Source organism: Penicillium canescens, assembly GCF_028828765.1.
Source record: "Penicillium canescens strain IBT 15451 chromosome Unknown utg000007l_segment0_segment0, whole genome shotgun sequence".
NCBI lineage: Eukaryota > Fungi > Ascomycota > Eurotiomycetes > Eurotiales > Aspergillaceae > Penicillium > Penicillium canescens.
Genome location: NW_026703969.1, coordinates 818,058 through 830,563, shown reverse-complemented (window position 1 = coordinate 830,563; position 12,506 = coordinate 818,058). Strand labels below are relative to the sequence as shown.

Genomic DNA, 12,506 nt, shown 5'->3' with positions numbered 1-12,506 from the left:
GCATTTAGACGAGACGCATAATCCTTTTCATTCTAAATACCGAGTTCCAAGTTCAAAATTGTCACATATAGAAAAAAACCTGAGTGGTGACATTGAGCCGAGCATAAGTCATGACTTTATGAAGCCTAGTCCACAACCCCGGTAGACAGGTTTGAAAGACAGACCTAGGGACTTGGCACACTTGAACCGGGGCACTCTACAGACACGAAGCAATACCTTATTGTCGCCTCTCGAGCCAAGTGTCCCTCCTTTGCCTGGCACCGGGGGGTCAGAGAGTATCAAAGAGTATAAGCGGAAGAGCTACCCCTATAGATGATCTTGGTGGTCCTGCTAACTATCCTTCTAGGTACGATTTCAATAGCTTCCATCATACGGTGGGCCAAGCTACCAGTGTCGACGAGTAAAAACGCAAATCGGTCAAGTATGACACCGGCCGTACCGAATTCCTTCATACTTTTTCACGTGGTCATAACACCAAATGGCGATGTGCTTCTACATTAGAGGGTAATCCTCAAAAGGAAGCTCTTTCTTCAATATCTGGTAGAGTAGATTATATTCCGTGCTGATACATGTATGGTGAATTTGTCGAGCATTCAGCCATACACAAACCTAATGAAGGTCGGTCGCATCTTGCACCTCCCACTCCAGCTGCGCCCCCGCGAAACATGCACTCATTAGGTCTACAATATTCTCTAATTCACCAAATCACAGTTGGGATTGACTGTACTCGATTGTAACTTCTGGGTACTCCACCGTTATTCGATAGGGAGTCATATGGCTCATCCGGAAATCATGTCTTCCCGTGAGCGTAACAGGAAACAGCACACACCTGCTGCTCAATTTACAGCTTTCGTTCTCATCAAAAGATATCCAACCATTGACATGGAACCCCGCCTCGCGGAGCGCTTGAATGTTGCCATACCTGAGACCAGAGTATGGAAATACTCCGACGAACCCAACACGTGTGCTCCAAAAGGTCTTTGAGAACAGTTGTTGTGAGAAGAATGAAACAATCTGATTGTTTCGCCAATAGGTCATAAGTGATGAGATCCCCATCAACTGGCAGTACTGTTCCTCGATTCGTTGTGAAACGAAGACAAAAAGCTGCACTACGCGCCGCTCAGAATCTGCGCCCCTCTTAACCACTTTCGAATAACGAAAGACCTATAAAGTTAGTTCGGTAAAAAGCCCATGGGTCAGCCTTACCTGGCTCCGCTTGTTGCGCCATCGTGAAGACTCGTAGATGACTTCATAGCCCTCACGTTCCGCGAGATACTGCGCCCACGCTGCTCCATATTTCTCAGTGACGCATATGTCAACATCTTCGACCACCTTCAGATGCTCTTGTGTCAAGAGCTTTATGATCGGGGGTCCGGCTAATAGCGCATTGCTTGACCGTATCACTTCAAGGAACATCACCCAGTCAGAGAAGCATCTTCTCAGGTCATGCGCGAACACGTGACGCCTATAGAGGCCTTCATCGAGACATATGGAGTTCAGGCGCTTGTTGCACATTCGGAGCGACTGTAGATCGCCCACCGACAAATTTCTAGCAACCGATCGCCACAAAGGCCATAACGAGAGAGTATTGTCAAGCATCCTCGTAGCAGTTTGTTAGAAATGGTTTGAAATGAGGCATTCCCCATTATATAACCAGGTACTGAATTCATGCTAAGTTACTAGCCCTGGGGCCAAAACCCTCTCCTTTGACTAATCAGATGACAAGAAGGGCGCTTGGCATGAGGGTTACCGGAATAGATTCAAAGGATCGTTGTAATAAGGTAGCGCTTTTCGGTACGAAAGTATATAATCCTCGGGACCCCCATTCACACCTCTTTCTGGAAATATTCGTGCTTGTCCACACTAGCGCAGAAGCTAAAGCTATGACTGAGTTTAACTATCTACTACGCGCCTTCTGCGCAGCGGATATTTCACTAAGTGATGTGGTGAAGCAAATGTCGAAGATTCTGGCATATCGCGCACGCGCCCATTTCACGCTGATACTCGGGTACGAAATATATGATCAAAGGTGTCTTATGGTTGAATTCGATACTAGCGACATCACTGAGAAGGCCCTGTCTCGTATAGAGCGATGCATGAAAAAACACTCGGTCGATGGACAGTTTGGCACAATTCTAAAACAACGTGAGCCAGACTACGAGCAGTGGTTGTTTGAGAACATATCAAGGCATGGTGTGTCTTCGATTTGGGAACAACACGAAGTTATGAACGGAAAGTCGCATGTTGTTGTGAAAGAAGGCATCCTTGATGAGAAAATTCGCATGGAATTCTGTAACGATCTATACACGGCACATTAGTGCTTGCTTGGTATTTCTTTTTCTTGCGGAATATGATATGGATCAAGCGGAAGCGACAGACCAGGGGTCGACTTGCTGGCGGAGCGAAACCACAGGAGGTAGCACTGGACTGTCTATACTCCACTGTTTCGGCAGTGTGTCATAACAAAACGAACAAAGCCACTACGTCACCCCTTCTCCGGATGAGGCGAGGCAAGCTTGCTTGCAATCAGTCTAGCTGCCCTGCCATGGTATCAGCATTGCGATCACCGATGGCGTAACGATCGAAGTTCGTCGAGACCCTTCAGCATCTCGCACCTCAAAGTGTACAATACCGTGGTGTAAGCACGCTGTGCGGAATACGATCCAGCTCACCGATTCTCCATCAATATTAGAGAACAGAATCGATATCACGCAAGCCTTAAAAATTGTTCCGTTTTAAACTTAAATCGTGTTGACTTACGATCCCTTCACACAACGGGAAAAGACGTAGTAAGTAAGAGTAGAGGCTCTGTGTAAGCTGTAATTTTTGTTTAAGTTCGTACCTCACACGTTACTCGCTCCTGTCGCTAGGATTCTCGCTGATGAATATTTAAATCTGGAGAAGTATTACCCTCTGGCCGTGCATTACTGGTGAGAGATGTCATGGTGATCTTCCCAGTCTGCCGTATCTGATTACTCCTTAATTTGTTATTCACGTAATATGGTTTTGTAACATTAAAGGCAAAAAGGTTTTCCGGATTTAATACACATAAACCAGACCGAACCCTACCCATATTCTATTATGCTAGTGTTAGTCTGTGATAAGACATGCTAGCTTTAGCGCATTCTTTATTGCGAGCGATTATGGACTTCGAAGAAAGTCGTCTCAACATCATAGCGCCCGTGTCGGTCATGATTCTTGTTTTTCAATGGTGCCCTCTTTAGGAACAGAAACTGTGATATTTCCTGTCACGTAAATATTCACAGAGCGAGCTGTCGCCGAAATTGAGATTGATGGAAGCGTTGAGGAGTCTGCTGGCAAGACATTTATATTGACTGTTGCAGATGGCGGGGGAGAATTTTCGTCCTCACGGAAGGCTAAGATTTGAAGCAAATGGTAGATTTCTTTTATTGATTCCGCGCTGCATTTCGCCGCTTCTGCCATATCCGCCACAGACAGTGTTTTGCTGACTATCATATCATAGATCATGCGCAGTTTCCAGCGGGGTAGTTCAGGTAGTGATCTTCTGTTTCGACCAAACGCTGTAGATACTTGATTTCGAGGTGGCATTTTTTTCGGACCCGAATAGCGCATTCAGACATGCAGCGATAGGTATAGGGTAGGAGATGAGTGAACTTCGATTTTTGTAAAGCCAAGACCTCCTAATAAGTTTATAGGCAATTGGTCGATCTTTATATTTGACTAGTAGAAAGTGGTCTTATTTTTATTTTTATTTTTCGGTTTCCCTCTGTATCGAAGTATAAAACTGAAGTGCAACCCCGAACATCCACTTAGTTGAGTATTACTTGGGGATCTCAGTTGGTATTGTCGACAAAACGGATTTTGGCAAGCAGCTCCGTTAGACACTGTATTTCCGCGTGCTGAAACCTACCAAAAACGATCGTGGAATATATCAGCTTACGTAACGTGCTGATCCTAACTTAGTAATTATTTTTAAAATAAATGATTGTCTAAATGATTGTCCCAATGTTGATTACCGTAGTATAACGAATCGAGAAGCACTGCGTGTATCTGGAGGGAAATTTGCTTTCGACCCAGAGGTAGAGCTCGTGTAGTGTTTTATCGTCCACGTTCTATGACACCGACCTATTGAGCGCACCCGGGGTGAGTAAGGGCGGTTACGACTGGTCTCTTGCTCATTGGCAATGAAATGCTTGACACATGCTATCACAGACTCTTGTAGTTCACGGACGGTAACGCCTGCTAAAACCCCCGAGAGGTATGCGTCGTTGCCAAAGCCCGCCCAGTTCCGGCCACCTCGAGCGATACGACCCAAAGGGCCCACTACAGGTCCGAGCGCAACATTCACCCCCTTCATCTTGAACTCCCTCCCCATTTCCTTTGCCCGATCATAGGCGAGCTGCTGGTTCCACGATGCGCCGACATGAATGCCCGAGGCATAGCTGTTCACCATGTCGGTGCCACGGACCCCATTGCCTGCGTCCTGAAGGCGGAATTCAGGGTACCCGAGCCGCGGAACACCGCCCGACTTTCCAGAGCAGCCATTAATGGTCGAAGTATATCCGTACGTGAAATTGCTTTTCTCTTCGGCGGTCATCTGAGCTACCAGCTTCTTGGCTTGAACATATGCGTTTGTCCAGTTCCCTAAGCCTCTGGTCTCGACTAGAAATCAGATTAGAGTAGTTTGAATGGCCATTATCGTGGGATACGTGCATGTCGGGTAGACAGGCTCCAACTGCCCGTAGGACCAGAGTTTCTCTAGACCCACAAGATCCGGGGCCGGGGTACGAGACCTCCGGTGGGATTCAGCATTAACGCCGCTGCGAGGATGACTCTGCGCAACATGATGGCATCCGTGTTTTGGCAAAGTAGGCCTGAGAGCAGATTTGGGTTTAGTAAAATAGCCGCAGTGAAGAAGCGCACTGATGGCAGCTTACCTTGCCCTCCCAATTTTTATAATGCCTATCCTACAGTTTCCCGTGCTATACTGTATGTAACTAGCGTGAATCGATTCTATTTACCTAGATTGGGAAACTCGTCATGACGCTGCCCCTAGCGGATATTTCCATTCGATAGTCAGGGTGTTGGTCTCAACCTGGAGTGGGTCATTCTAGCTAAGATTGCGCACAGGGCGCTACACTTGAATGTAATGCATACCGGCGCTTGCCTTCCTGGGACGATCATGCTCGTTGTGTATGAGACGTGATAGAACCGCATAGCCCGCGGTAACTACCATAGCGAATCCCAAGGCGGAAATGGCAGGCAAGGAAAGGCCCTTATGCACAAACAACACGTCATACACCTAAATTTCGAATTCCATGACATACTACTCCTGTAGCATGCTCTACTCGTATCTTACGGAATAGTGCGGTATTCTCAGCACAGGGGTTCATAATCACATATTGATGAATGCACCGGAATCATGTCTCTGGTCAAGCCTAAGAGTGGTGGAATAGACAGCAGAATGGAAAGTCAGGCTGGGAGGACAAGCAAGTCTGCCAGCATAGGTCGTAGAGGAGAGAGAACCGGAACTCCACTTGAACCCTTTTCCATTAAAAAGGCGCTTACGCTAGATGAGCTAACACAAACGCATCCGTCTGCAACCTCAACCATACCTGATTTCTAATCTTAAGGGACATATCACGCGGTTTATACTTATCGAATAGTTATATCCGCCAAGGGCTTCTTCATGGCAGGTGAAAAAGTTGGATGTCAATACCGACTGCATTGATTCTCCTAGGGAATCGAGAATCAAGGGTCTGGTCTTGCGAGTTACTCAATGCGAAAAATATGTAGTAAATAGACTCAATATGGAAAATCCAATCGGAAAAAGCGCCCGACGCACGTCTCTGACGCTTTTGGTCGACTACGCTCGATTGTACGTATTTACAGCCCTCATACTCACTATCGAAGTTCCTGAAAGAACACCATTAACTGAACAATACGCTCCAAGCAAATCTCCTCAAGACACCTTTAAATGCACTACAAATTCGAAGCTCACGATACAGCGCTTCCAAATGCAGAGGACAAGGTGATAATAGACGATCAAGGACTAAGTGTGTCAGCAGTCGACCTATTATGGAATTGATTTTTTTAGGACGTTGTGACACTCTGTGTAGAGTACGCGATGTTGTCACTTGCTAGGGCTTTCGGAAGGCTTCGTTGCATGTTAGTGCGTAGACCGTAGATTCCTCAGTTGGGAAGCCATCACTTGATCTAACGCAGAATATGTGGACCCTAGAGAATGATGATTCTTAGGCTTTTTTTACCCTCATTGGGGTCTAGCAGGAGCTTACCGAAATAGCGATACGATCATGAAAGGGACCAAAGTGGATGATCCTTGCCCCAATTTTTCTTAAGAAAGTGTAGACCAAGCAGATAGCACTCTGTGTGTGGTAGACTGAAAGATCCCAAGTAAGCCTATATCGTACCCCACGACATCTTTTTGCCAGCAAAAGAAGAACTTAATTTAGCAAGGAGGTCGGCGCCTAGTTAAAAGCTGAAGCCCTCAAAGAGGGCTAATAGATAGTTATCTCGTATAACCACCTCATCGACGTCAATTTGAAACAGTTGTGACGCGGAATACAATCCAGCAAAATGTGCAAGACAAGGTATGAAACACCCCTGTTCTAGCAAGATACCCCTGTGCGCCGAAATAAAAATACTAACATCAAAGCTTGAATCAGTCCAGACAAGTTTCGAAAACAGCGTCAAGTCAGGTCCGCTGCCGTTGAGATTAGATTGAACCGGGCTTTGGGTAAATCGGTCGCTCCAAAGCCTAATCATTTTCATTCTCCCGCCACAAAAGTTGCTCCCGTGGGTATATGATTGAGATCTGCATCTATGAATAGCAAAGCACATTTGGTAAAGAAAGTCAAGCTCATCAAGCTGTATCGTCTTACTATAACCACCGTGCGCTGGGATTGGGGGTATATTGTCCGGCGCGATTGAACCTGGATTGAGCTTCTTGAGGCTCTGGCTTCGTGATAGCTTGAGACTGATGTAGTTATCATTCCGCGGTAGCGTTTTTCGGACAGTGTTCGGGGTGCCAAAGTACTGGTATTGGGCAGGATCTCGGCACCGGGTCAATTCCAATGTCTCACATCCTTGCATTGCCGCCGGGTCCGAGAGTACCATTTGGAGTTTGAATGGTGCCCGCGGGGAGAGATAATACATGATACGGCGATTGACCTGCGAACGAACCATGTGGGAACAATACGAAGAAGCACGAGAAAATTTCACCAGACATCTCGGTGTAAGGTAAAGAGGATAGAGTCCCACACCTATTTTTGCTTTTGATTAAAAGACGGAGTTTCTGTTCCAAGACTCCTACGTACCTCAGGGGGAGACTGCCTAAGGATGAGGACATCGCACAACAGCGCATGTTGAACTAGATTCTGGTTAAGCTACAAGGGATGGTGCCTCCCCTTTATAGTTCTCTCTGAGCTTTGAATTCAGGACATCGCGAGAGTATAACGCCATGCATCCTCTGAGGCGTCATGCGAATGGACTTTAGGTCAGTCCACAAGGCCTTAGGGAATTAGCGTAATATTGGTATAAAATACCATCATTCGTTACAGAACCGCGGTCCAAAGGACGTCTACACCTCTAGCGAAATTTTGGGTGCCAATCCTCGCTGGATATTGTGGTTCTCCATGTAAATCTTTCGCTAAGGACGGGGCATATGGCTTCCAGACGCAGTGCCAAATCATCCTAATTCTAGGTCATTAGGGACCGACATATGCGCTCGTAGTTGGTAAAGGTTGGCAAAAGCGGTGAAAAGACCAATGGGCCAACAGATAACAACATTTACTATTTACATCCTCGATCCCTGAATTAAGCCGAGACCGTAGCAACATGTACAGATCCGCCCAGTAACGTGAAGATATTTTGGAAAGCATGCCAGAAGTGCAATCCGAGTGCATCAAGACATGGTAATAGAACCAAAATACTTATTAATATTACCTGTAATATACATCAGTCCCAATTCATCTAAATTACGTTAATCCTTTTACGTTTTTCACCGTTGAAAATTTCCGCCCAGCACTGGGGTTTCCGTGGTACATTCTCTTATCCATCCATGGGCCAAGGCCAACCCTTATTCAAAGAGGGGAACCTAATATTCTAGGTATATACAGTATATGAATATTATCCACTCCAGAATACATACTCTGCTCACGCTCTGTAGGGTCAGAGCGGCCGCCCACGTTTAGAGCCTTCGTTTCCACCTATAAACACTTTCCTCCTTCTTTCACGACTATGGCAGAGATCTTGTTCGTGCCCTTTTTGCCAAAAAAGGATGTCCAGCTGGGCTACTTTATTTTTAAGGACGCAGAACCGCCAAACAACTTCCTCGATCTGGGATTGCACAGAGACTACAGCGTTAATGCTTTCGCGAACTGCAAATCCGTTTATACGTCTTCAAGGGGCGTCACAACTACAATTGCGACCGAAAGATTTCAAGAACATAGGTTAAACAATCACCATGAGTTCTATCAAAAACTTGTCGAAGAAGGCAGACCCCAGGGATATCTGGTTGTTGGTTACCACACAGCGCGCAGGCCCAAGATCACAATTACAAATAATAAAGGGGGTTTGGTGAGCTTCACAGAAAAAGAGGATATTATCTACGTCTATGAATGTGTCCGAGTTCGCAACTGGGGGGTTCAGCATCTGTATGAATTGTTCGGCCGACAATCTATATTCATCACGCTTGGAGCAGGTGGTTGGGATGAAGTTACGACAATTGCTCACCCCACCCACGTTTCGGCGGCGCTCCCGGAACCCGACCGCTGCTAATATGCCTCCATTCGTGCTGAATATGGTTTTTGACAAGTTCCCAGTTACATGCGAGGCTGTTTCCGGCATTTACATGTACCCGGTCGGAAATAGGGAGTGGAGTCCCTAGATCTAGGTTGTCAACGCAACACGCCCAGGAAAAAGTTGAGGTTCTGTTTTAGAAGAGTCCAACATAATAGATGGAGCGTATCGCCAGTTCTCAAGCTACATGTGTAGATGCTCCGACCATCATGGTAAAGAATAGCACAACCTTTAAGCCCACCAAATAATGATAATATTTCTAGTGGTTTGTCCCATACAGCCCTCCTTCCAGAGAAGCCAGCGGTGAAATATGTAAGTTTCTGCCAGCAAATGCAAGTAAGCGGGAATTTTGTCGAAATAAAATATTTTGGCCAGCTCCTGGGCCCCACTTCCCGGTTCACACAGCGGGTCGAATCTGGAATATTCGGAATATTCTCCATTGAAAAAAAAGGAAAAACGGACTTTAAATCCAAAAGAAATTATCCGATCCACAAGCTCAAGAGAAAATGTTTTTTTTTTCCCTTCTTTTTCCTTTTTTGATTTTTTTAGTTATTTATTGACGATGACCCACCAAATTGATTAACTCTTTTTATCTTTGTTATGATTGCTTCTGGCTTGATAGTCCAGCATGCCTAAGGTACCTGTCCCTTGATCAGGATGCCAAGCACCGATTAGGGAAATAATGCCGCCCAAAAAAAAAAAAAATATCAGTGTCCTCGCTTGAGGCACCTGTCCCCTATAAAACTGAGGAGAGATACTTCCTTCTGAGAACGGACGGCGGCACACATTCTCACTATGGCCCGAGGCCAACAACATTGGTAGCTATGGAAAGGGTATTATGCTATTTATTCCAATGATCTTCTGGTGTTCAACATTTGAAAGTCTGACAGGAGAGGAGTGGATTTTAAGTGGAGACGAGAGTCGTGCTAAAACAGGGGTCACTGCGTTCCCTGGTTAAGGCATAATTATGTAATCAGAGTCGAATCGAGATTCATTGCATGTAAGGTAGATTCAATTTAGCAATCCCAAGAGATTCCCACAGGAGAGTCCTGTCTCGTAGGATGAGCGATGGTAAACTATTGGAATGTGAGTGTCCCGTGACATGGGCCGAAGACGGAGATCACGTGATCCAATGCTAGCAATCTAATCCTGGAACGAGGTCTAATGTAGCCCAGAGAAAAAAGTAGACCAAGAATTGCGAACGCTGACTGAGATCTGCGTTGGCACTATGTATCTGTATAACTTTTGATGGCTGTTGTGGTTACAGATCCAGGCCCACAACCATTGCTATAGCAGCGCCCGACATCGCCTTCCCTGTCAGGAACACTGACAGGCCCTTTCATACCCTGGTCACATGATCTGCAATGCGAAGATAGTAAGATCGCTTGCCTTTTACTAGCATATTCTGATTATCGCATGAAAGTGTCTAGAGAGAATTGCTTGATTATACAGCCATGGCTATAGTTACTTCGGTTACTCGCATAGCAACATATATATATCGGGTCCACTTTAAGTAGGGCCTTGTATATACATGCTGCCTGGTCTAGGGAAAGCCTCGCAATAATGCTCGGAGATAGCTCCTGTGTCTGATTCATTCGGCAAATTACAGACAGCATGGTCCTCCGTAGATTGCGCAACTTGGTATTGTAGATTTCTCCATTTCGGCTCCCTGGAGAAGAGTAGTCCGTTGTTAAATCTACACGCGTCGTCTACCATTCCCCACTTTGGTACGGCAAAAGAATTTGATAAGCTCTCATAGTTCAATAGCCATTGATATGACCGACAAAATGTATACCCATTATGAAGCATGTACTTACAGCTTATAATAAACTTGGGATGGCGGCCACCGAAGCGCTTAATGCCGAGCTAGCGAAGGGATATCTGTGCGATTATGGAACGCTGCCCAAAGACTTATATCCACCAAAATACAGCAACGCATCTAGCCGTGGTAGGAGACATGTCCATGAAGTCCACAGTTGAAGGCTCCCAATGTCGTAGATATAATATCATAGCCTCGCCAAAGTTTATGAAGGGCTGTTAATTGGCATTTAACAGATACTGCGGATACAAAGACGGATACTCCGTGTTGAGGCCTCACCCCGACGGGACGGATGACTGGCCGAGTATGTCAGCATTGGGGACAGATGCACCCGGCCTGGGTGCGTCGGATGGACCTTTGGCTCTTCGTCGGCTTTTATCTGCCTTATCCGGCGATGGTAATATGGAGGCGCTGTTTGACTCGGCATTAGATATGATGCGTTTTGGAAATTCACTGCGGACTGTGGTCAGAAGCTCTATTCATAAAGGCTTGACAAAGGAGGGACAGAAGGTTTATTTTTGGTTTAGAAGTTTACGATACCGAGTCTACATTTGTCTTTGCAACAAGACGTCCTAATTACGGAACAGTGCTGAAAATCAAGTCCTGACACTCGTCTCACAATACGAGCTGATAGTTCTAAAAAGGTCTCGTATCCAGTCCAAATTCTATCTACATATAATAGAATCTAGCGCGCCAGGACCTTTAGCAGATGGCTTTTGGTCACTCATCTGGAGATGTCGCCATTGCAAAGTCATGCTGTTCGGGTGTTGTGTACTGTGAGATCGAATATAAGCCTGCGCAATCAATAACAATGTAAAAAGCACCGGAAGCGCTACTGCCAGAGATATGACAATAATCGTTAGAGTAGTTAACGTCAGTCCCCAGGAAACGTGTATTGCCATGTTCAGTAAGCCACCGAGGCTAGCCGCTAAACAGATTCTGGGACTTGTATCAGTATATGTTGCTTGTTTGCTCATGTTCTACGTACGCGTGCCCTACGAGACCGGTTTCACCTCGCCGATCGGAGATGGCGAACAACAAAAGTGGTAGGAGCCCTACTGCGCTAAGGCCAAATGCTACACCAATTGTAGCGAGGTTTCTTGTAGAAGGGGCACTAGTAGATAGGCTGTTCAAAGCTGGAGGAAACAGGAGGAAACTAAACCGTTAGTTCATAAACGGTAGGGAGGAGGGGGGCCGTGGGGGACGAGATTACCTGGTCAAAATGGTTGCGGGAGGCAAATACGCCCCAAACCGAGTGACCCATACCATCAGCAGCTGGTAAGCAGTTTTTCGAACTTCCATTTTGTATACCATTTTGTCCGAGTCCCCATTCCCGGTGGTAGGTGATGAGGGGCTGTACAGCCCGTGGGCCATGTAGGAATGAGCCATCGTTAAGGCAGAGAAGATTGGGCCAGGGCTTTGTTATAGACTCTGATGGGGGTATGTCCGTGCCAACCGCCACTGTCCGCCTTCCCTGGTCCTCGTACGTAGCACGTTATATTCAATGCGGGGCCTAAAACTCACTCTTGGCCGGTGAAATTCCGGTTGGATCGTTGGAGAGTCCCGCTTACAGTTACTGTCAAATGTGGACGCAGATTTAAAAAAGAATAATCGTGGTTGAATTGGACGGGGGTGAAAATAGACGGGTCCAAGTCAAAGTAGGGTTGTGTGGTTTTGTGCGGCCTTTTGTTCCAACTGCCTAGCTTATGAGAAAAGCACAAGGGTTCTAAACTAACGTGGCAGGTGAAGTGTGTTTTACTGAGCACAGAACATGTAATACGTATTGTCCACCGTCAATCAAATTAAACTAAAAATACCAAAAAGAATGTGGCAAAAAGGAACCCCAGCCAAATGAGCTAGGCAGCGGCCATGCACCTCGGAGAAT

At 46.1% G+C, this 12,506-nt stretch overlaps 3 protein-coding genes across 3 annotated transcripts; 1 reads left to right on the top strand and 2 right to left on the bottom strand.

Moving 5' to 3' along the window:
• Positions 1-705: 705 nt before the first annotated feature.
• N7446_010634 (uncharacterized protein) lies at positions 706-1,515 on the bottom strand (the record flags this gene model as incomplete). The annotated part of the gene is made up of 2 exons (XM_058519377.1): positions 706-1,164; positions 1,207-1,515. 2 exons carry the CDS (start codon positions 1,513-1,515, stop codon positions 706-708), a joined length of 768 nt encoding a protein of 255 aa, XP_058368215.1.
• A 368-nt stretch (positions 1,516-1,883) lies between these two features.
• N7446_010633 (uncharacterized protein) lies at positions 1,884-2,318 on the top strand (the record flags this gene model as incomplete). The annotated part of the gene is made up of 1 exon (XM_058519376.1): positions 1,884-2,318. The coding sequence occupies one exon, from the start codon at positions 1,884-1,886 to the stop codon at positions 2,316-2,318; it is 435 nt and encodes a 144-aa protein (XP_058368214.1).
• A 1,676-nt stretch (positions 2,319-3,994) lies between these two features.
• On the bottom strand, positions 3,995-4,579 carry N7446_010632 (uncharacterized protein; the record flags this gene model as incomplete). The annotated part of the gene is made up of 1 exon (XM_058519375.1): positions 3,995-4,579. The coding sequence occupies one exon, from the start codon at positions 4,577-4,579 to the stop codon at positions 3,995-3,997; it is 585 nt and encodes a 194-aa protein (XP_058368213.1).
• Positions 4,580-12,506: the final 7,927 nt, after the last annotated feature.